Below are 25,030 nucleotides of genomic sequence, written 5' to 3'. Positions count from 1 at the left end.
GCATGTGCTTATAGTTACTTAGCAAATGCTTACTGGTGTTCCTGGGGGTCCAGGAAATCCTCTTTCGCCTTTCAGCAGGGTCCCAGGCACATGGCCAATGATTTCACCTGGATCTCCCTATGGGATGAAAAAAGGAAAGAAAAGAAAGTCACAAATACTGATATTTCTGTAAAGAAACTGAGAACCTGTTGAATGAGAGGTGTGCATTACAGGTATGATGGAACCTGGGATTTAGGCTCTGTCTACCCTTGGAATACACACACTGCCCACCTCCTATTCACTGCCACTGTATCGCTGACTGGCATTAGGTGCTGCAGGCTCGACTCCGCTGGACTGGGGTGGAGGTGCTAGTGAAGGGAGCTACAGCACCTGCGCGTGGCCATCCCACATACATGGGGAGAGCGTGCAGATCAGGGCCATAGGCTCCATGCCTTGCCTTCTCATGTAAAAAGGATTATCTTTCACAAAAAGACCTGGGATGAGCATTTTTATAAAAGCAGGTTGTGATAGAAAAGTGTCTACTTGGCCAGGCCACAGTTCCCAGATATCTGGTTAAGCCCCAGTCTGGATGTCACCATGAAGGTATTTTTAAGCTAAGATAAACATTAAAATCAGTAGCCTCTACTCAGAATAGCTTATTCTCTGTAATGTGGGTGAGCCTCATCCAATCAGCAGAGGGCCTCAAGAAAGGGGGGAAACCCCTGACTGCCCTCACGGAAGAGAGAATTCTGCCTCCAGGCAGCCTTTGAACTGGGTCTCTGGCTCTTCCCTGGGTCTCTAGCCTGCCACCCTGCCCTGGAGATCCTGGACATGCCAGCCCCCATAATCACACAGAAATTACACCCAGTGTCTCAAGTGTACATCCTAAAATTTGAATTTGTGCACATGACTGAGACACTCTTTCAACAGAGCAGAATTTAGAAGAATATACGAACAGGCCATCAGTCAATCAAGATGACCTGGCACCTGCTTTACATAGACTCCTGCAAGGAACCTAGCCAAGCATAAGTACATACCTTCATTCCTGGTAACCCCGGTGGTCCCTGGAAAAGACAAGGTTGGCATCAGTTTTGTTTCTCCCAAAACATCATTAGCATTAAGACAGAAGTGCAAGAAACAGAAAGGAAAGGAAATGGAACAGAAGAGAGGAATTACAACAGAAGAGGGAAATTCTGATGCAGACAGCGCTATACTCACAGGATTTCCAGCGAATCCAGGCAAACCCGGGGGCCCTAGAGGCCCTGGCTCACCCTGAGGAGACAGCAAAGAGTCAGTCGGGTGCAAGGCACACAGGCCTCATGTCAGGTGTCCTCACCAGTTACTCTGTCCTCCCCTTCGGAGAGACTTCACTTGCTGCTCAAAATCATTTTCTAAGAATTATCTGTTACCAGCCATATTGCTCATTTCTACTTCGTGATAGAAGAACTCTATTCGAGAATATAATTCATGGGGACAAGGATTAATAATAGCATTTTCTTATTTGCTTTCGTAACAGATGATTGATGAGAAATTTACTGTTTAAAGCAACTGCAGGATAAGAGTCCACAAAAAAGCAAGGCATGATTACGTCTTTCTTGAATGTTAAATATGAGGAAACTATATCTCCTCCTCAAATAAAGAGCGCTCCGAGGCAAGTAACTTTCTAACTGGGACAACTAAAACCATGCTCACAGGACAACACTGTCTGCTTCTCAACATGGGATGCTGGGCAGTCTGAACATGGGGGAGGGGTGTTTGTCCCAAATTTACCTTTGTTCCATTGCACCCAGGGATACCTGGAGGACCGGGGGGGCCGTCTTGGCCAGGAATGCCCTGCAATTAATAAAGTGAAAAGGTAGCCAACACAGAGGATCACTCAATGGTGCTGTCACTCCAGTCAAATGTCTCATTAAGGAAGTACACGCATTTTAGATACATACAGGCAGTCCTGGGTTTCCAGGGTAACCCGATGCTCCTGGGGGTCCCTGTAAGGATAGAAATGAGAGAACGCACTGAGTGCTGGGCACCCTCACATACTCCCACTGCACCCACCCAGCTAAGGGTGCCAGAGCTGCTGCCTGCAGCACCCCCACTCAGCACACAGGGCATTCAGCAGGGCAGGCAGCTGAGGTTCACAGCCCACAAGGCAGCAGTCCTACATCCGAAGCTGACTCTAACTACTTCTGAAGTCAAGGCTGCACCCTCACAGAATAACTGTCCTCACTTCACACTTTGTGATTTCTAGGTAAAATACGTTTATTTTATTTTATATATATAATATATATTAATATATGCACATATATATTAAATATGTATGCAAAATATATATGCGGAAACTATATACATATAAATAAATATAAGTTACATAAATATACATAATTTACATTAAAATGTCAAATTGGTGGAGAGAAGTGTTTCTAAGATGAATCATGATTATTCCTAGTTATTCCCAGTGGAACTCTGGGTCTTCCCCACCAAAGAGAGCTCGGGGCCGTGTCCACTAACTGCCGCCCAACAATGGCTCAGGCATGCCAGCAACGTCCCTCCCAACTGGGTAACGACAGCAGAGTGAGACGTTCACAACGTCTTTCTGCTTTTCCACTTTCAAAACGTGCTTTCAAAGGTCTTCATCTCTACATTTCCCATGAACAGAAGTAGCAAAACCAAAGTAGAAGGTGAAGAAGGCAGAGCAAGGCAGGCTGTAGAAATGTCATCGCTTCTCATAGTAAGTGATGCCCTTTCCTTCAATGACTTGTGGACACATCTTCTTCCCTCCCCAAATTAGAAAGCACCCATGAGAACCCCTGAGGAAGAACAAATGGGAGAAGCAGGGGCAAGAGCAGCAGCCACAAGGGTGGGGGTAGAGCCATGGCTAATGCTCTCATCAGTGGTCACGGTCACACAGGCCACGGGTGCACAGAGCTCCAGGCAGAGAGGCAGGGGACAGAGGGGCACAGAGAAGGGATGGTGAGGGACGCCCCCCAGGACTACTGGGAGAGCCCTCTCCCAGAGGCATCACCGCATCATGCCTCATCATACTGTCATCCACCCAAGTGATGACTGTACTCACCCTTGTCCCTTTCGTTCCAGGCAGTCCGGGTTCTCCAGTATCACCCTGGAACCAAACAGAAATGCCACCATGACACAAATGTAGATCACCTTAAACCCACGCCTGTCTCCCCCGAATGACACGGCAAGCTTACCTTTTGTCCTGGTGGCCCATGTGGTCCCTCGGGTCCTTGCATCCCAGGAAACCCGATGACACCTTGCAGCCCTGGGAGTCCTCTTTCACCCTGCAGAGGAGCAGCAGCAGGTCAGACAGAAGGCAGGCTGGATCGGAGGAAATGAATTGGTACTCACCCCTCCAGTGCCAACCAGCACCGTGCAAATCTATACGGGCATCTGAACACCAGTGCGGCAAACTAACTCCTATTTCGGGAGGCTTTTCTCTACTGCATTCCAAGCTCTCTAAGGACAGGAGTGTTCATATCAACACCTGGCACAATGCTTCCTACATACTACATGCTAAATGCTAAACAGTTTATTGGGTAAATAAAATAATGAATACTTGTTTTTTTTTTTTCACTGAATTGATGGAGCTCTCATTCAACGAATGGGATCTTACTACCAGCAGGCACAGCACTAAGACTCGGTAAGCAGATGGACAGTCAAGTTTCTCCTTTGGACCCCGGAAGGTGTGTAGAGAGAGCTCAAGGGGCAAGCTTGAGCATGAGATGCAGACAATACGCAATCTGATGACGGGCTCAAAAGCGTCCTTTAAGTGTTTCTTGCAAAGGTATGATCCAAGTTTAATTGTAGTCTCTACCCTCATGGAGCAAAAAACATAAGGAACATTATTTTTAAAATATTTCTATTCAGGTGGCTGTACACCTGAATACACACGCATGGCTGTAATACACTCAAAAAGGAAAAAGGGATAGTCCAAAAAGGCTCAGTCCTGAGCCCCAACCTAGATGGCAATGAGGTTGATCGAGGCTCTGTGAGCCCAAGAAACTAAGCAACAATTCAATAAGCATGAGAGCATGGAGAAAAGTGGTGTCCACTGACCCTGAAAACAGAATTTCTCCCAGAGGCATTGGAGAGCCTGTGACCTGATTATGCGGTATCTCAGGAAGGCCACCATAGTTTGACTGCCAACATAAAATCACCCACCATCACAATACAAAATCAGGAAAACCTATTTTCTTTACAGCATGTGGACTTAACTCCAACCTTAGATACGAAGGGCCAGATGAAGTAGCCATCGCCAGCTGACTCTGAGAAGCATAAGGTCCTTCGGATAACATAGCGCCCAGGACTTCCTCAGTTATGTTAGCTCAAAGGAAAAATAAACTGACAAGCTATACATGACATAACACCCACATTTGCCCCCCCCCCAAGAAAGCAGACCACCAAGGGTGACTGAGAAGCATTGCACTGTGGCACAGATGGAAGGAGATAGGGCAAGGACTAGAAGCTGCCCTGCTTTCCGAACCACTCAGCCAGTCCTGGCATTTGCTGGCAAATTCACTGCTTGTTACATTTTCAAAAACGCAGAAGAATATGGTTCTGCGCTTGAGACTCCAACTGCTGTGCTTGCATGGACTGCAGGACTCATTGCAGGTGAAGTCAAGAGCCCAGAAACAGCGTGTAAGTAAATGTGGAGGAGATTATTACAAACTCCAGGGGGTATAATAAAATAGTAAATGGATTACAGAAAATTAATCCCTGCAGCTTGGCACACCCCCTTGGACAGCAGTATCCAGAAAATCTACAGAGAAGAGCAGAGGCTGACAGCCCCAGAGCCCTCGGCATAGGATTTGACACGGAATGCTGGCTCCCTCACCCCAAGGCCTGAGACACCTGGGAAGAAAAGGACTCTCAGAGACTTGTTCAACTGGAAAGCTACTCAAATATATTCATTCTTGACCTTAAATAGTAAGAGTGTATTACATCCACAGAACGCGGAGAACATAGAGATACACCACACTCCATCATTGTGTGACCTCCTCCCTAATACTCGGATGTGAGAAAATTCTACCCAAAACAGAATAGATGTGAACTGCAAACAGCTGGTTAAAAAAATTAAATGAGCACTGAACTGCGTCTCCCTAACATGACAAATGTAAGGGGCACATCAATGTAAGAGTTTCCAGTGCATTTGGTGTCATATTTTTAGTACTTAATTAGTACTTGGCTCTATCACTATGAGACCCAGTGCAGATAAGACTTTATAATTCTCATTTTAACCATGGAATGCATGGAGGCTGAGAGCCAGATTAGCTGATTTCTACAAGTTTCTCATTGAGTCAGCGCTAAAACCAAAAATAGAAATGAGGTCAGCCTGCACCACAGTCCATGGTTTTCTAGGTCACTAGAGCAAGCTGGTTCCCAGCAAACTGTTAAACAGTTCGCCAACATTCACTTATCCCTTTTATGTCCATTTCACAGATAGGGGCATTCAGATTCTGACGCTTCACTGACTTTGTCGTATGTCACCGGGTGACCCCCGCATGTTGCTGGGAACAGAACTCAGAAATCTGATTCCCAGTCCTCACTTGCACACAAGAACACATTCTTTCCCAAATGTCACCGGAACACTTAAGCAATCCATATATCCCAAGAGTTTAGAGTTTTGAAATTAAGTAGCTAAAAAGGAAGTGACTCCTCCACCAACATGGTTCTTGTTATCTCCTACATATTTTTTTAATTTTCCCACTCTTCGGTTCAGCCAGAAGTGCACATGAATAATCTAATATCCCATGCCCCGTCCAAGGGTATGATGGGCACCAGAGCAGAGCCAGCAGTCAGGATAAACATTCAAACAGCTATACGGCTAGCTGGCAAACAGTGTACACTGCATGCAAGCCAAATTACTCCTCTGAGCTTTCAGCAAATCTCCACTGCCGCCACAGGAAGAGCAGAGCTGGCCGTACTCATCATGTCCAAACCAGACTATGCAGCTGCAACAAGCAAGACCACCACTGTGGCCACCCAGACACTGGTGCTTAAGGCAGGATGTGCGGAGTCCAAATCCCTAAGAAACAGGACCCTGAGTCATCAGGTTCCCATGGTGTGTTAAAGGCAAGGTCCAGAAGGACATGGGGGCCACATAATCGTGCCAGGCAGAAATGGAACCATAGCCAGTGTTCATCACAGTCATGCACGTTTACAATAGAGGAAAGAAAAGACAAGTTGGTAAAATATTACACAAAAGTTTTGATGCCATTGCACATAACAGCTTTATTCTTCAACATCAGTGCACTGTATTATACTAATTCAAAAAGAAAAGTTTATATACCAACAACAGAAGTGATTACCACTATATCCTCAAATGATGGAATTCAGAGTTTGAAGAGGAAGACCAAACTGCCATCATTAAAAAGACGAAAGAATATAGCCATAGAGAATAATCTTGGCATCAAAATTAGCCATTCTAAATTAGGCATGAAATAGAGTTTCATGGATGGAGTAACTTAAATTTTTTACATAAAATGTGTGTTATCTGAAGCAAGGACATACTTTTTAAAAAAACCCATAAAATACGAGAACAAAAGATTCTAATACCAATTATTCCCTTTCCTCTTAAAATGCTTAAGGAAACAAGTTCATAATGGAAATCAAATGCTAGACCATTAGCCTTTCCTGTCTGTATCAGAAATCCAAATACAGATGAAGCTCCCAGGATGGCTGAAATTGAAATAATATGAAGCTTCCAACTTTGAAGCTTCAATAATTACCAACAACAAACACTGAAGTTAACAAAAAATATATCTAGACTAAGCAGTCATCAAGTCTTACTATTAGAGACCATATTATGCCTATTTCAACGGCCAGCATGGGATCCCATTTTTTTAGTTAAATTTTAAATTAATTTTTCATATCTAAAATATTTCCATGGCTCTTTACTATGGACAGAAGCACAAGCAAAAATGTTTCCAGAGCACTGGGTTTCCCTGCCTCAGGGCAACGTGACTGTAGAGCAAAGAGTCATCTATGTGTGCTTGGGTTCATCCATTACAAAGCAGAACAGACTCAACAAGCGATGTTAACTGGAGAGATTTTGTGGCTGGGTAGCCACCACTTAGAAGTAAATACTTTAAAGGCAGGGATATAGTTTTATTCATTCACAGTGTTTGGCACAATCTTTGAATTCAATAAAATTGGTGTGTGGATGGATGAACTAAGCAGTAGGGTACAGGACAGCTGGCATGAAGCAGGGCTGTGCGTAGGCATCCCGGAAACTTAAAAGTGTGGTACATTTGGTGCCTGGGCATTTGGGGCCCCTTTCCCGGTCTAAAGCCCCGTGGGTACCACTGGAACCTGACTGGCATATGCCTGTGGCCAAAGCAGCAACAGGGAGAGCAAGCCATGGTTAGGACATAACACTGGATCAACTGTTTTTTCTGTCATTGGTGCCTGGAGATTTCGATTTCCAAGCAAAGCTGCAAATGATTGAAGGAATGAAGGAATTTGCTTCTGGAGCCAGAGCTCACCAAGAATTCAGTGATGGGGAAATGATCTCAAATGATGGGTCACAGTCAGTCAATGGGTGATGTGGGGACTCGGCCAAAAATTCCACAAGAGCAATTCTTTGAGCCCAACAACCATCAAGCATCTGCAGGACCATTTCCTGAATGCCGACACTGCTGGGAAAGTGGTGGGAAGTGTCATGGGGTCCTGGAAAAACTGTGTGATGAGGCCCCGCTGGGAGCTCCATCCACACCAAGAAGCCTGACATCATGGCAGCACTGACGGTCCACCGCCGAGGAGAGGCAGGAGGGGGAAAACGCAGCTGGAGCCCTGAACACGCTCTCCTAAGAGGAGGATGTGTACACTGATTCTCTTTTGCACTACCAGACATGTACCCAGGTTCCTAAAAGAACGTACCTATGTCAATTTAAAGTATGCCACGTTTCTTTGAATTAAATATAATACGAAGATTGTTTCATGTAACCACTCTATCACAGATACAGCACTTAACACAGAACCTTCTCCAAGTCTCCATGTCCAAGGACAGATGTCCTTTGGCTAAATCCCAATATTGAGACACTCGAGCCCATAGTAAATTCTAGCACAACTCTTGGAATTTCAGTTTTGCCATGAAGCTGGCTCCCATCATGCATACTATGAAACTAGCAGGGGGACCTTGCGGAGCAAGCAGGCACGCAACACATACATCTGATTGAGGGACATTTGCAAAGTATAGAACCCTAGATACTTCCTGACCTACAAAACTCCACTTTGTACATCAGCCTGTGAGAAAAAAAGAATTGCCAAGAGTTCTTCACAAAATACTAAAGGACTGCCGCTCAACACAAGAACCTGAAAGAGAAGAGCGGCCCGGGTGGCTCAGCGGTTTAGCACCACGTTCGGTCCAGGGCCTGACCCTGGAGACCCGGGATCGAGTCCCACGTCGGGCTCCCTGCATGGAGCCTGCTTCTCCCTCTGCCTGTGTCTCTGCCTCTCTCTCTCTCTCTGTGTCTCTCATGAACGAATAAATAAAATCTTAAAAAAAAGAACCTGAAAGAGATGTAAGTGCTATAAAGTTGCTATAAATCTAAAACTGTTCCCCTAAAGCCACCTGAGAGCAAAGTGTTCAATGTCATCGAGCTGGTGGAAAAAACTTTCTAAAGTGAAAGGCACACTTGAGTGCTGACAAATTGTTGGCAGGAGGAAAAGAAAAATCCCACCTGAAAATCTTCCAAAGGTCCTCAGGACTTAGAGAAAGTTCCTGACACCTCTCCCTCGTCGGAGCCGAGTACCGCAGGCGTCGGCAGCAAGTGTTCCCATCAGTCACGTGTCTTACGCTCTTTCTGAAAAACCAGCCTCACGTGCTTTCATTCACTCTTCCTCTGAAGCAGTAATTTTCTCAACATATTTCTTTTTTTTTTTAAGATTTTATTTATTTATTCATGAGAGACACAGAGAGAGAGAGAGAGAGGGTGGGGGTAGAGACACAGGCAGAGGGAGAAGCAGGCTCCATGCAGGGAGCCCGATGTGGGACTCGATCCCGGGTCTCCAGGATCAGGCCCTGGGCCGAAGGCGTGCTAAACCACTGAGCTACCTGGGCTGCCCAACATATTTCTAAGTATAAAAATTTTAAGTCACTCCCCTGAAGGAGTCAGCTTCCCAAATCAGGAATAAAAATATGGCGGTAACGTGTTTCCAAGTCTCGTGGATCCTGTGTATACGTTTCCTGATAAAGGCAATCTAATCCATAGCTTATTTCCATTTTCCCATCAAACCACAACCTAATGCAGCTTGTTCTCTGGAAGCATTTGTACTTTCTGGCCTCACGCTCTATTACACACAGTCAAATTTCAATGAAAAGGTGCACATTTTTGATGGGTTTTCCGCAAACCCCCCTCTATCTGCTCCTCCCTATGCCGCAGCTGTCCCCCACCTCCTGGGCCAGGGTCCCACCTCGGGGCATCACTCAGCCCGGCTCACAGAGGGATGCTCCCACCTGAAATGTTTGTAGACTGCCCCTGCCATCCCCTAGCACCCAGGCACAGCCGTTTAACTGGGATGTCAGTTAAACATCCTTCCTTGGGGAAGACCCTCCTAGACATAGGTGATTTGGAGAAAACGATTACGTCTAACTGATGAAGGGGCAATAAATACAGGGCGAACGGGCTTTTAGAGGCTCCTGGAAGGAAAGCCCTCCACGGCTGTGGCCTCTCACCACCAGGCGGCGCGAGAGGACTACTTTTTCAAATTAAACCCTGTGGACTCTGAATCTGAAGACTTTAGCCTTTTTTTCTTAAACATTCATTCCATTAATATATAAATATTAACTGTTCAATGCCATTGAAGATATTAGCATGGGCACAGCTCAGAGAGGTTTCATAAGGTCTAAAAGATAACACCAAGGGAAAGAAAGAATTTTAATTAGTATTTAAAATGTAATTAAAATTACATATGAACCTAGCAACCTGAATATCAAGGCTACTGAGTGGCAGGTGAAAGCCGATGACCTCACCAGTAATATGAATTATGCCTATTTCTCAGATTGCTTTTTTCTATTCATTTTATAAACAGAGTATTTGAATCTACAATAACACAGAAGAAAATGGTTTTCTAAATGACCGCACAGAAATACTACATACTGGAAAAAAACTTAAGTCCTACAAAATGGTCATGAAATAGGTTCAGGCAGGACAGCAGGGAGGTCTCTAAGAAAGTACTACTAAATACCCAACTGCCAGGAGTATTTATTTAAAGGCTTCTCTTTGGTCCTTTCTACTACAAGTCTGTAGGAAATATACATAAGGAAATTTACCCATTCTCCTGACTTTTGTCATCTATGAAAAAACAAAAAAACAACCATCTGATTTTTAATGGCTTCCAAAAGAGACGATTAACATCTCCCTTGCTAAAAAAAAAAAAAAAAAAGCATTAATTTAATGACATGGAGTTCTCATGAAAGTCAGAATCAGAAATACTTCTACCTAATCCAATTACCTTACATTCTGCTTCTCATAAGTAGACTTAAAGGGGCATCTGGGTGGCTCAGTTGTTGAGCATCTGCCTTTGGTTCAGGTCATGATCCCGGGGTCCTGGGATCAAGTTCCACATCAGCCTCCCCGCAGGGAGCCTGCTTCTCCCTCTGCCTATCTCCCTGCCTCTCTCTGTGTCTCTCATGAATAAATAAATAAAATCTTTTCTTAAAAGTAGACTTAAAAATGTGTTTTAAAGCAGAAAAACCATACAGACATAAAAGTGCTATACTATAGCTTGGGCCCTTACTGTGACTGTGGCAGATTATGCATGTCACACACTGCAGTAACTAGGAGGCAAAATCCAGAGGCAGCTCAGCACTGGCCCAGCGGGAAGGGGGGCATGCAACTAACATGCACAGGCCTGAGCAAAATGCAGTAGCAGCAAAACCACCCAGCCTGACCCAGACCCTACAAAGGGGGTCTATTTATGCATGAATGTTTATAAAGTTGCACTTGGGGGAGAAGGGATGACCACGCCTGAGAAAAGGCAGGAGTGCTTCCACTCACCAGCACAAAAGCTTTTCTTTGTCTTAAAGTTCCATGAGATTTACCAAAACTCTATGCCATAACTTACAGATCTAGGGGAAGGGGAGGGATTGCAGGGAAATAACTAACGGACAACAAAATAACAAGGTCATTAACAAAGAGCAGGAGGTGAGCAGCTCTCTGAATTTGGACAGAAAAAAGACATCTTTTTCTCAAAAAGACACTTTGCTGTGTTTTCACTATCGCCAACAACCTTGAGGTATAAAGAGATGGTTTTATGTTATCAGCCAACTTGAGAAACAGCAATCAGTGCACAGCACCTAAACAGACTTAGAGGGCTTTCATATTATCATCACTGAGGATGTTATTCACCTGAACTTGGAAGTGTATGTGGGTGTGTGACAAGGTCCTGGAAGTGCGTGCATCCTGAAAAGAATTAGGACACATAAAAGTCAGGAAGTGCCACAATGTAGGTCAGGAATTTGGGGGGAGGGGGTCTGTGTTAACAGTAAGTATGAAAAATGTAAAAAGAAATATCCTGAAAATAATAATCATAATTAATAATACAAAAAGCATGCAAGATAGGCTTCAGATTTAACCTTGAGAAAAACTGCCTATTGGCAATTAAGAGAAAAACTTTTTTCTTTTTTTTTTCCTAAGAAAATGTGGGTTGAATGCAACTATCCATCAAAATTAGGTTTTATGGGTGTCCTGCCAGGGGGCATTCCCTGCTCACCAGCACCTAGCACAGTCAGCACACGGTAGATGCTCACTAAATATTTTGAGGAGTGAATCAGGAAACACAAAGTGTTAAAGATTCCGAGGAAATAATATGAGCCTACCAAGAGGCACAGAGTTGGGGATCCTATTTTCAAAATGGACTGCAAAAACAGGCATCTTTGCTCTGGGTTTGCAAATGGAGGGGGTCTTCCTTCCTACCATCATGATGCTATGTGGTGGGGAGAACCTAGAAACTCAGAAAATGTCTGTAGCTCCAGCACCAAGGCACTGAGAATCTCTGAGGATCAAGTTTGCTGTCTGGAGGATGGGACACCGCTATCTGCCTCATACTGGATGTGGTGAAGGATCAAACCTGGTTGATCCTACTTTGCTCCACATCCAACACCAAGCACATGATCACAGACCACACTGGTCTGGCTCTCAAGTATTTACATACAAACAGTTTGCATTCACTACCAAGATTTCTCAATCCATCAAATCAATTGCATTTCTTCAAAGCCACAGAATATCTTAAAGGAGAAAGAAAATGCAGTGTTGCCTTTTCTCCTTCCAAGCCGTCATGACCTATGACTTATCTCATTCTTGTTTTTGAGACTAAATTTGACAACAGAAAATAAGGATTTCTTGGGTACTGAAAAGACAGGACAGGTTTTCTTTTTTAAAGAAATTCCTCATTTATCTTATGCACAAGGTGTTTTTTTTTCTTCTTCTTAGTAAATACATCGGATACTAATTATTTTCACAGCTCAGAATATTGTTTTTCCCTCCCACATGAGCCTGAGTCTATGCAGCCACATGGTCACCAATTTGTCCCTGTCCACAGCCCCGGGGCCCTGCTCTTTTTGTAGCCCAAAGGTGTCCGATGACAAAAAGCATGTTTTGTTTCCTCTCCCTCCAACAAAGTGCCTTGGCCACACTGCTTTGCTAACAACGTTCTCCCTCAGTGCTTGGCAATACTGTCAAGACATCGTTCGTTAATCATGCTCAGAACCCAAAAGATAAGAACAGTTCCAAAGAGGCTGAAATATGACGAATCAACTTTGCCCATATAACACAATGCAATACTGGGTGGTTTTACAAAACCCATACTTCATTTAAACATATACAGTCACTCGAGGAAAGAAATTAAGCAAGATAGTGAAGGGGTTTCTTGGGCCTAGATTTTGATTTTACACCTGAATAGCTAAGAAAAGAGTACAATGGCACAATCAATACAAAATCATAGTGCATAATGAACACCAAAAATAACTACCGCTTAAATGCTTAAAAGCAGCCTTCCCTTAGAGGGTAGGTCCCCTTCCCCGCAACATCATTCACAGAATTAGCAAGCCTGTGTCCAAAAGATGACATGGAGATATATTTTAACCTAATATACGGCCAGATTCTTTTAAAAATTTAAGTTAGTCAGATCTTACTTAATGCCATTTTTACTCTATATGTCGGAAGTTTTAAAGGTTCAATTTACAAGATAGTTTTTTGCCTTTTTTTCTTAATTACTTAATGCCAATAGACTAAAATACTTTGTTCCTTAACTAGGAGATAAGATGCAGAAATCTGCTTAAATTGCATCTCAGTGTGTAAAATGGAGAAATTACTGTTCTCATTAAAAAAAAAAAAAGATTGCAGACTGTAGAGTTCAACGTGTGACACTTTTCCTTGTAGTCTGTACCCAATTTAAAAAAAAAATCATTTAGAGGATAGATGACCCTACGTGCAGATGTGTTAGGAAGAGGGAGAGAGGGGATGCAGGAAGAGGAAAGTCAGGCCACCTCTGCTGCCTGTGTCTCTCTGCTCCCCACTCTGGGGACATGGGGCATCCCACTCCCACACAATCACCAAGGTGATTTGCCTTTGGCAAAAGGAGGCTGATCAGCCAAATACCCCAAAGTAGCTTTCCCTTGTCCCCTGCCCCAGATATAAAATTGTTAATTTCCCAAGATTCTTTAGCTCCCCCAGGAATTGCAAACCAGTGGGACCCACCAGGCATCTCTGCAAGAACAAGTAGGCTCCAAACTCAATGCTTGTTCATAAGAAGAATGAGCACCTCTGCTTTAGAAACAGACAAGGAATCATCTAAGAGCCGTTTGATACTCCACATAAACACACTGTGGTTGGTTATATGGGTCCAGAGTTTCAGAATAACAAATCCAGTAATGACAAGTTGTTCACTCGCCCTCCCAGGCCCCTAAATCCACTCTTGAAGGGCAGAGCCACCTGGGCCTCCTGGCACCCACCCATGTGAAGTCATAAATCAGGAAGCAGACACTGCTTCTGATGGAGCCACACCATCACAGCTGGAGAGAATAATTGCTAAGTAAAGGACAAACTGCACTTCTGAAATAAGATTTCCCTCGCTCTCCCAGAACCTCTACTTAACTGTGTGATGGGACATAGAGGGTGCTGTGCCAGGAACCAAAGAGCTGACAGGCCTGCACAATGACACGTGTACACTCGTACTGCTCACTGAGCAGAGCAAATTCCTTTTAAACAACAGAACCCTAAACCTCACCCACTGAGTAGGGATCCCTGTGTGAAGCATCACTTGACCTGGACCATGGTTCTTAGGTTCCCACCATGAAGACATCCATTCCACCACGTGGCACTCTGTGTCCCCCAGGGGGTTCCTACCACGAAGACACCCATTCCACCACACGGCACTCTGTCCCCAAGGAGGTGGGAGCCTGGAAGGGATGCTGTCCCCAAGGGTGGGGATCATTCATGCTATGTTTGCACAGATCAACACTTCCATGCTTGGTGCTCACACAGGACTGAGAGGCCACACCTGAGGCAGGCAGGTCACTTCACAGTCGACCATCCTCCAGCCCCCAGGGAAGTCTCAGGGAGGAAATAACTGAATGCGTGAGCAAACGGGAGAGACAGCCAGGGAGAAAGTCATGGCAGCATTTCTGGGCCATGGGTACTCAAGGGGGATCCCAAAGCAGAAAGCCAACAGAAGCATCAGAGGGCAGAGGGGGCTCAGAGCAGGCTGCAGGAGGCGGTGCTGCAGGCGGGTCGGGGCAGCCGTGGTGAGCGCTGGGACAGCCACATCCCATCCTGGGCCTGACCTTCCCCAACCAGGTCAGCACAGTGCTCCGACAGCTCCCCGGGACACCACAGTGTCCCCTGCCCCGGAGGTCAGGACCTCCCAGCACTCGGGGACTGCCTGGCCTTGACCCAGAAGTGCTCTCAGGCCCCGCGCAGGGCCTTCCCCTGGAAGATTTCAACTCTGAATCCGAGTGACCATCGGACTGAGGAATGCGCGCCGGCTCTGGGAACACAGGACAGACACGGGTGCTGAGGGTCTCCAGCCTTGCAGGGTGGGCGAGTGTGTGTGTGTGTGCATGTGCTTGTGTGTGCGTGCAAGTGTGCATGCGTGTGCTATGTGTGTGTGTGCGGGCACGTGTGCTTGTGTGTCCATGTACAAGTGTTGCATGTGTATTGCATGTACATGTTTGTGCACGTGTGTGCATATGTGCTCACCTGTGTGTCCATGTGCTTGTGTGTGTATATGTGTATGTGCATGTGTATGCTCCCCCGTGTGTTCGTGCACATGTGCATTCACATGCACGCGAACACAGACAGGAGGCGAGTTGTCAGGCTGGGGAACATGTGTGAGGTGCACCTGTACAGGGAGCAGAAAGGAAGCCAGTGAGCATCAGGAAAGGAAGAAAACTCGAGGTGGGAGGGAGGGGAGAAGCCACCTTGTGCCCACACAGCCAAGCTGTGAAATCTAGCCCCCAACACTGTTGCATATCCAGAGCTCCCCCACATGCAGGAAGCGGGACACCCTCCAGAGCTTTGGCTCCTGTCCCCATAGACCTGGACCCACAGGGGCCCTCGGCACAGGTCAGCAATCTCAGCTCCACTTCATGACTGCAAATCATACTGTAGAATGTTATTTTTAGCTTTGGCTGGAAGTGTCTGCCCCGGCCACAGATTAGATCTGCCCTGGCAGACAAGGCCATTTAGTTAGCTGTCAGGTCACCGTCTCTTGTAAAGAATTGTGTGTCCTACGTCCAGAGCGGATGCAGGGCCTAGGAACCAGAATGCCCCCACCAGGCCCTCCTGAGACTGGGGGTCACAGTCTCCCCACTGGGCTCCCAGGGCTCAGCCTGTGTGGTCTCGAATCAGAGAAGGGACCACTCTTCACCAAGTGCTGCTGTATTTGGACTGAGACACCAAACCTCTGGTGCTCCAGCTCTGTAGAAGGGAGGCATCACCAAGCCCTCACCAGCCACCCCAGCAGAGTGGGAGGGTTTCTGCACCAACCAGGAGAAAAGGTACTGTGTCCCGATGCAGGAGAAAATATAGCATCCCCTGGCCCCTGGGATAGCAGGCAGACTATCTTGGTATCTTCCACCCTGGTCCAGGAGACACTGACCAGACCAGGGGCAGGAGACCCGGCCACAGAAACAGCAAGGCCCAAGGGCTTTGCAGAAGTACACACACTCTGAATTTTGCCAAACAACTTCACTTTCACAAAACTGTCCTACAATGATTTGTGGGGGACAAATCCCCCCCTACTCATATGGGGAAGTGAGACTGAGGGGAGGGGTACAGGGGTTCAGTCATCCACAGCAGTTTCCCAAAGTGTCCACGTTTCCACCTCACATCTCACATCGGGGCAAACATCACAATAAACAGGGAAACAAAATTGGGGAGAGGTCTAACTCATGTGCCCTGAGTGTGCTGCCTGGATTTTAGGTGCCTGCTAGTGACAAGTCCCACTTGCCTTTCCCTGGCCTGAGACCCCAGCTCAACTCTGGGCCGTACAGGGCTCACTCTCACCACACTGCCTCCCTCTGAGCTGGTGGCAGATGTCCGGTCTGGGGTTTATTGGTGCCGTCACTCTTTTAATGCTTTCTTCTGCCATGAGATCACAAGAGCCATGTGGCCAGGTGTCCCACCCGTCCTGCTAACCACTGCCTATGGCCATCGGCACCCTGCCACAAAGAGCATAAGTGCAGTGAGACCCCTAGAATGATGGGCAGATGGGCAGATGGTTCACTGGATCTACCACGGAGAGACTTAGTTCCTTCATCAATCTTCTGTGGAAAGGCATTAGCCAAGTACTCAGGGTCTCAGAATTCACCTCAGCTTACAGTGAGGATTTCTTTAGAATCAGTGAATCACAGGTGGCCCATGTGCTACGATGGGACATCCATCAAACAGCGCTTGGAGAGAACTTCACGATCAAACAAGATCTGTATCTATCCTTCTTTACCAGAAGCACATTTTAGCTCTTTGTGGGCTTGTCTGTAAGCCCATGGGCTGACACAACCTCATGCTAAGGAAGGAGAACACCCTACAGAAGGACTTTAAGCCAGGAACAGTTTCATGGTGGCATCGTAGCAGCTGGCAGAAAACCATTCATTGTCAGCTCCTCACATTCTCCTGTGAAGAAGTGGGGGGGGGATGGGGGGGCATTTAACCTGGGACCAGATAAGGATCGTACTTTTATAAAACTCTGTGGTCAACCCGTGGAGGCAGGCTCAGCCCCCATGGAGACCAGATCGTGTTCAAGTGCACCTTTAACATTTCTAATGGATTTGCCAAAGGGGGAAGAAGACAGGGGCACCACTTCCCACCATCGTCTGGTTTGCTCGTTACCGCTGACTAATTCTTCCTTTGTTTGATTGCACATTCTGCTGAACCACTTCACAAGGAAGAGGGTTCTGTTAATATCATTTTTGTGGGGGCAGCTCTCCACGCCCACACAGCATAATTACTCTGCCTCATTACGTGCCGTCTGGAAACGTATTTTCAATGTTCGTGATACTTGACCGACCACCAGCAGGAAAACCCAAATGCACCGTTTTCATTTGTCAGGGTCTGTTTTATGCTATCTTTGATCTTGAATTAAAACACACAGTCTCATTTTGCTACTTCGAAAAGAAAACTATATTCCTGACAAGCAATGTTTTCTCAGGATCCTATTTACAAAAGAAAAAAGAAAAATTTCCCATGCATCGTCAAGACGAGGGCTGTCAGGGCCAGCATCGTGATGACAGCTCCACTCACATGAGGTGTTCTGGGCTTTAAAAGTCACAGAACATGATATTCCATTCAGGAAATTTAATTTTCTGCTACTCTTTCTAAACATGGAAACAAAATCAAATCACTATTTTTAAAGCTGTGCTGGATGAGGTGTGTTCCAAATACAGCTGCAAATCAAAAAATGTGGGTTTTTTAAAAAAATATGATTGTAGTATATCATGAGTTTAAGATGTCTCAGAAGCATATGACAAGGGGCAGATGTTATGCAGTGCAGAGAAACTGGGAGAGGGACAGCAGTGGGACGGCACAGCCTACAGTCCCTTCTTTGCTAGGGGACAGCTGGTATCACCGTGGTAGTGTCCAAAGCCTAAGTGAGACATCCACACGGGGCTTGTGTGCAGAAGATAAACCTACTTAACATGGACCTGTTTTTAGTGACTTCCCTGTGGCATATTCTTAGCATTGGAACCCTTGGGTTCAAGCACATTTTTAAACATTCTTTGTTTTCAAAGAACTATTCAAAAAGACAAAAGTAGGTGAATGTGGGAACCCATGTTGATTCCCATGAGGACTCTGCCAGATGATGAGTCATGTGTAATATGTGGAAATAGGAAATAGGAGACATCTGGAAAAAATCTTGGCATTACAAGACACCAGAAAAAACATGGAAAAGGAAAAGAGGGTGGATTAGCCAAGATCTGCCAACAGGAAGAGAAGGATCATGCCACCAGACCCTGCAATGAAGACCAATTGCTCCCAACATGATTAGAGTAGGCACTTGGGGTGCTTGATCCCTCACATGGCAAAAATAAAGGATATTTCTCAGAGGTTCCCCTTTAATAATCTCCACAACAGGGACAGCTGGCTGGGGGAGGAGAGGGGCTCAGACAACGCCTGTAATTACACGCATGTCAGGAAAAGCAGCTCACAAAACCCTGAAGGGGTATTTGGAATGCATAAAGGGAAAGCTAGTTCCCCTTATATTTTAAGGGAAAAGGTTCTGGAAATGGATGATAAAATCACAGGACTGACTAGAAATTGGATGGTGTTTCCAGACAGACCTCCCAAGTGAGAGCATCTCATTTGTCCTGCACTAAAAGCACCCAAAAGCTATAAACATGCTTCCTAACAATGGTCTATGGTTGTGAAAACATCCTCACGTCTCTTTAATTGAGGTTCTGAGAGAGCTGCTGGCACAGGTGTAACCAGTCAGCATCTCTGGTCTCGCAGACTTCACATGGGAACTGGGACGCCCCTACCAGGTGAGGGCTACACCTCTGCGTTTATGTCCAGGAACCCGCCCACAGCTGGACCAGCCAGCAGTCTGTCCCCGAATTCACGCAACTTTAAAATACAGCTACTGCTCCACCAACACGTACCCGTATATGACATTGTCAATTTCCTGAGTGCTTTTGGGCACAATGCCTTCCACTTGACTCTTTTAGCAGCTCTAGGAAGCTGCAGGCCAAAGGCCACCTTCCTCTTTCTTAGGGTAACTGGTTGACGTGACTTGATGAGACATCCTCAGCTGGTAGACAGTAGAGCTCACAGGATAATCAAGGCTTTGATCCAACAAGACATTCTTTCCTAAAGGCTCTCACTGATCTGAGAGATAAAAGATCTATGACCAAATGTATCCGGGGAACAGTACATGCTATGCCACCCCTTAAACACTCAGAAGCTTATTTAAGATTCTGAGATGCCCCAGCATGGAAACAACAACCACTGAACCATAACTCAGTGTTCCCCAAACTCATTTGTCCTTGGAACACTCTTCCTTATTCTGGCCCAAAGGAAACATCTACTAACATCTCAAGATGCTCCTATGATCACTGTTCGGTGAACTACACACGACTGCCTTTCAGAAAAGCTCAAAACACTCATAAAAATAAAGATATCCAATAAGTCTCAAAAATAGCAGAAGTAATTTCAAATATGCTAAACAAATCTTAATTTTATTAAATAAAGCTCTTAATTATTTTGTAGTAAGTAATACTTTCTTCTGCAGTTTGACTTTATATACATCAAATCTTACTGGTAGAAAAATGGAATTTATTTTTAAGTATACTAGATTTTGATATTCTCATTGACTCAAATGTGGTGCAGTGCCTCTCACAAAGTGCTTAGTAAATAAATTGTTATTATCAATGATATATGATTATTAGTCCAAATCAGTTAATTTGCCCAAAGTATCAAATAATTTTCACAAAAAAATGTTTATTTCCATTTACTTGAGAAAAATATTAACTTCTAGGGATAAATATGACCTTTAACACTTAGAACAATGGTTAATATAATTTATGGGAAAGAGATTTTCAATACCCTGATAAAAAATAATAAAAAGATAGTATGTATATATAATTCTATACTAAGAGTGAAAAGCGAGCAACTAGTCATTATACAGAGTATAACATACAAAGCACTCTAGTATTTTTTATTTCATAATGAAATCATGGCTAAGAACATTTCTATTATTAGCCATGAGTAAATTAAAAGAAAGATCAATGAAATAAATACATGAATACATTGAAGACTATTTAATTCTCAAAAAATATCCATTCAATGTAGTCCCTGAATTCCACTGAATATTGAAAGACTAGTATGAGAATACTAGAAAAAAAGAATTTTTTCTGAATATTGAGAGACTAGTATGAGTGTGCTCTGTATTGATGTTCCTAGGAGAAAGTGAGATTCTTTATGGTTACAGTGATGTTAGATCCTAAGGCACTCCTGAGTGCCGTTAGAAATCTCTAGCCGATGCCCACACTCCTCATCCAGCAGATTTGGCAAGAGCAGCTAGTGGAAAATTGCCAAAGTCAAATGGCACACAGAATTAGAAAGAGGGGAAGTTTTGCCTCTTCTCTTGTCTTTAGATAAGATTAGATTTACAGCATTCTTGGCACTTTTTTTTTATCCCTCACCCTTGAGAGGAAGATCCTAAAAATACCTGTTTGTAAGTACCTGGCAAAGTAACAACAGAGAAGTGCATGTGGACGGACTCACGACCACACAACAACTCTGAGCAGACTGTGGAAAGAGAGGATGTATCTTCCCAGGTGTAGATGAGGCTGATGAGCAAGCTGATGACCCAAGCCTCTGGCCATGTTCAGAACACATATGGAATGTGGCCATATTCACCTCCTGGAAAATCGAGGAGGTATGCCCAATACATAAGTAACGGAGTTACTCCCTCTTGACCACAGTGATGGATTTCCTACAGGACAGAGAATGTGCCAGGACTTCCTGAAGGAAGGGGTGGGGGTGCCACGTTCTCCACTCTTGTGGGGCTCTTGCATCTTCTGACAGTGGCTTGAGAAACCCTCCCCTTGTAGTTTTATTCTGAATGCTGTATGGAACAAACACCCCTGAACATTAGCAAACGTGGATTCTTGGGGCTGGGCATCCCCTAACTGCTCAGACGTGGGCACATGACCTCTGACCTGCCCTGTGTCACAGACAAGGTGCCTCCCTGTGGTTATTTGTTGAACCTAGTGGACGCTCATCTGGAACAGAACTGGGAGGTCTGCCCATGGCCCCAAAGGAATGGGTTCCTTTCTCTGTGTTCCTCCAGCAATCCTTTCCATCAATACCCATTTAGAGAAACGCTTTGTTTTCCTTGACAAGTGGCCAGCAGAGTGGTGTATACCCTGTGGATTTGGTTTTAGAGCAACGGGAGCTGGCCCAAGGCTTTAGGATATTCTGAACCATGAGTTCATCCGCTTGGGCTCTCCCAAATCAAGATATTCTTGTCCTTAATAATGGGAGCTGACTAGTGCTTGATTCCTGTTGCTGACCTCATATTCCCTATAAGAGATGGAGCTACTTCAGTGGCTCTCAATCCAGGTCCCCCATCTCTTCCACCACCCCAGGAGACAACATCTGGCCAAATTTGCAGACATGCTGGTTGCCACAAATGGGGGAGAAGGTGCTACTGGCCTCTGGTGGGCAGAAGCCAGGGATGCCACTAAGCATCCTGCAATGCATAGGAACTCCCCACAACAAAAAACTAGCCTACTCAAAATGTCCATAGTACCGAAACTCAGAAACCCTGGACTAGCTGGTTTCTTCAACCATAAAATGGGTATAATAATAATATGCATTAAAAACACTGTGCCTGGGGATCCCTGGGTGGCGCAGCGGTTTGGCGCCTGCCTTTGGCCCAGGGCGCGATCCTGGAGACCCGGGATCGAATCCCACGTCAGGCTCCCGGTGCATGGAGCCTGCTTCTCCCTCTGCCTATGTCTCTGCCTTTCTCTCTCTGTGTGACTATCATAAATAAATAAAAAAATTTAAAAAAAAAAAAACACTGTGCCTAACCCAAAGCAGATGTTCAATTCACATCATCATATCAACCTTCTTCTCTTTCTTGCTCTGACACCCCAAAGTCAGGATTTTCCTGTCCTGCTAAGATCTGTTGTGAATTAGCAGAGGCTACAATTTAATGTTAAGATGCAAGCAGACAGGTTTATACAGAGGTCTGCTGTGGGATATTTATTGATTGTGGCAAATGTATATGGGAACCAACTGGCTGGTAAAGCTCCAAACCATCTACTGTAATAAGAGAAAAGAGTATCCCACATAAAGAATGACATTCACTTCTTCCCAGATTTCCAGGGCCCAGAACAGAACCACTTCCAGATTGGCCAGACTTCCCCACCCTTTCATATCAGATAAGGCACACATTTTAGACAAAAACAAATTCCACTTTCAAAGTTCTCTGCTTTGCAAGTGATCTGGGACTGGCCTCTCTGATAACCTGAGCACCACCATGCAGACTCCACATGTGGAGCAGGGCCTCAGTTTGCAGACAATCTACTCAGCAATAACAAGAGAGTGTGCTTCTTCCCCAAGGCACTGGCAAGGATTGAGGTACCAGCGGGTTCAAGTACACTGAGAAGTCATGAGATACCCACACAGTTCTCGTTATGTAAGAGAAATACTGTAATTCTGTCTAATGGAGACTCTGCTCCCAAAACTATGGCTGCAAATGTCCTTTTCCAGAGTCATTTTATCAGGAACCACCAAGCCTTTTCTACAATCCGTTATCAACTGGCCACAAGAGCTGTGTTCTTGGATTAGTGTGGTGAAATTCTGTGTCTTTCTTTATGCCTGTGAGTAACAGGTGACCCTACTCTATATCCAGGCAAGTCAGGGGCATTAGCTGACACATAATCCACCTGCACCCTTCCATCCAGGAAGCCATCCCTTTCTTTTTATGGCTCTGGGCCATGTCAGGGACGTGTCAGAGCCACTCCTTTCTCAGAACAACTGTACCATTTGTTTTTTTCTACCGTTTCTCCTGAAATGCGATCATTTGCTCCTAATTAACTTTATTTACTTCATAGGCATACCTTGCACCTCTCTGGTTTAATTTGGAGTTCCTGGTTTTGAATACTGCAGGGCCACAGAATAGAATGCTACCTTTTCATAAACGTGAGTTCCCCTGGTGAAAATATCTGAAAAACCTCTTACATAAACTCTGTTCTGGCAAAATATAAATGGCTAATTCCCAAGCATATAGCAGTAACTCTTGGGAATGCGTTGCCATTCCTACTATCTCACATCGCTGAGAAAATCAGGTTATCAAGCAAAAGAAGAACTTAACTTTTGGCTATTTCTGCATAAACAAGCATTCAAAATGCTAATCAGTTTAAACAGATAACATTCCCCCACTGCTGAGGTCTCTGGAAGAAAACAAAGCCATTGTGTACAAACCCAGATTAATGACCTAAGACAAAACACCTGAAGACATGAGTGCCGCCACGAAAGTGGGAAAAACACCAATTCTGCCAAACCCCAAAGTCTTATGAAAGCCTCATGAATTCAGTTGTTGAAGTCACAGCAAGGTACCTACTGTTCAATCAATAGCTACGGGATTATGACACGACCACAGATCTACTGCATTAACACTACTTATGGGATTTGGAGAATATAAGACATTCTGCCAATTAATGACATCTCCATGGAAGACAGGACTTAGCCAAAAAAGATTTGGCAATTGATACTGGACACATTCCAATGTCCGTCAGTGGATTCCAAATAGCCAATCTGAGAAAGGGTCCCTCAAGGAGATGTGGAAAAGATGGATCTTAGAAACCACAATTTCCACATCTCTAAGGCTGCTGACACTCTGTCCTACTTAGGTAACTTCTCTCTTTCTGAGTTATGTGGCTTCTGTTATCCTACTTTTAAAAAGAGGTCAAAATTCATTTAACTTGTAGACATTTGAGAACAGCAAAATAACTCCTAGGAGAATTGAAGACTTCCAGCAGGAGCTCGAAAGCAGGCCCATGACTTGAACCATCAGGTTTATGTTCTGTGATTCTAAACCCTTGGTTCATTTTGCATTTACACCTGATTAGCATGCCCAGGACTCACTCTGAGAATGGGTGGCAGTTAAGAAGGACCAATTTATCTCACTGATGTGCTGGCCAAGAATAAATGTCTCTGTTGTCTGACCTTCGCATGAGACAGGGGTGGCCTGCATCTGAAATCCCAGCTCAGCCGTGCTCCAGTATCTCAGGCCAATACACTGATTATTTTAACATCGATTCCAACACAATTAGTGGAAGTTTAAAATGTCCTCTTTGCATGAGGGGAAAGGACTTCTTCCTTGGTCATACATGCTATGCAAACCATGGGACCTGAAATATTTCTGCCCAAGAGGAGAGGACAGATCTTCAATTTTTGTTGAAAGGACATAATACTAAACATTTGGCTATTCCCCTAGATTTCAAGAGGCCCTCTGAATTCATTTGACCACTACAGTCTTTTAAAACACAAATTCAGAATGGTTTAGCCTACAACTAGCAGGCAGTTTATTTTAAATAGTCTTTCTGTCAAAAAAACATAAAAAATCCAAAGTGGGTGGAGACTGAGTGCTGAGGGAGCAAGGGTCAGCTAGTGGAAAGGTCACAGAGGCCCTGGATTCCGGATGTCTGATCCACTTGCTGGGAAATTTGGAGGCTTAGCAAGGGGGAGAGTAGAATTCTACTCTGTCCACCCAACCCCAACAGGAGTGCTGGGGCTTTCTAATTTCAAAGCTCAGGTGGATTGGTCACACTGCCAGGCTGGCCTGAGCCCTCATCACAAGGAGGGAGCACAGTCTAATGGCAGGTCTTCACCCTCAACACTTCTTCCCCTAAACCTTCCAGCACCCAAGAGGGAGACTGGCCCTACTGCACGTCTCCTTGTCAAGATAAACACAGACCTGGACTCCCCTGAGCATACCCTCAATGCTCAATTTTGACAAGAAATGTTTCAAGACCCTTTCCCTGTGGGGTTGGGTGTAGATGCTGTCCATGACTTAGACATGGCCCTGC

At 45.0% G+C, this 25,030-nt stretch overlaps 1 protein-coding gene across 1 annotated transcript in view; it reads right to left on the bottom strand.

Annotated features, from left to right (window-relative positions):
- The window catches only part of COL4A1 (collagen type IV alpha 1 chain), a 138,591-nt gene that overhangs the window by 51,473 nt on the left and 62,088 nt on the right, over nt 1-25,030 (bottom strand). The window contains exons 3-9 of the mRNA XM_041731386.1: nt 3,183-3,272; nt 3,050-3,094; nt 1,920-1,964; nt 1,750-1,812; nt 1,198-1,251; nt 1,017-1,043; nt 34-117 (exon numbers count right to left, since the gene is read on the bottom strand). Of these exons, the coding sequence (XP_041587320.1) occupies nt 34-117; nt 1,017-1,043; nt 1,198-1,251; nt 1,750-1,812; nt 1,920-1,964; nt 3,050-3,094; nt 3,183-3,272 (408 nt within the window). The remainder of the gene's footprint in view (nt 1-33; nt 118-1,016; nt 1,044-1,197; nt 1,252-1,749; nt 1,813-1,919; nt 1,965-3,049; nt 3,095-3,182; nt 3,273-25,030) is intronic.

Source organism: Vulpes lagopus, chromosome 16 (genome assembly GCF_018345385.1).
Source record: "Vulpes lagopus strain Blue_001 chromosome 16, ASM1834538v1, whole genome shotgun sequence".
NCBI lineage: Eukaryota > Metazoa > Chordata > Mammalia > Carnivora > Canidae > Vulpes > Vulpes lagopus.
This window is presented reverse-complemented; position numbering and strand designations above follow the sequence as displayed.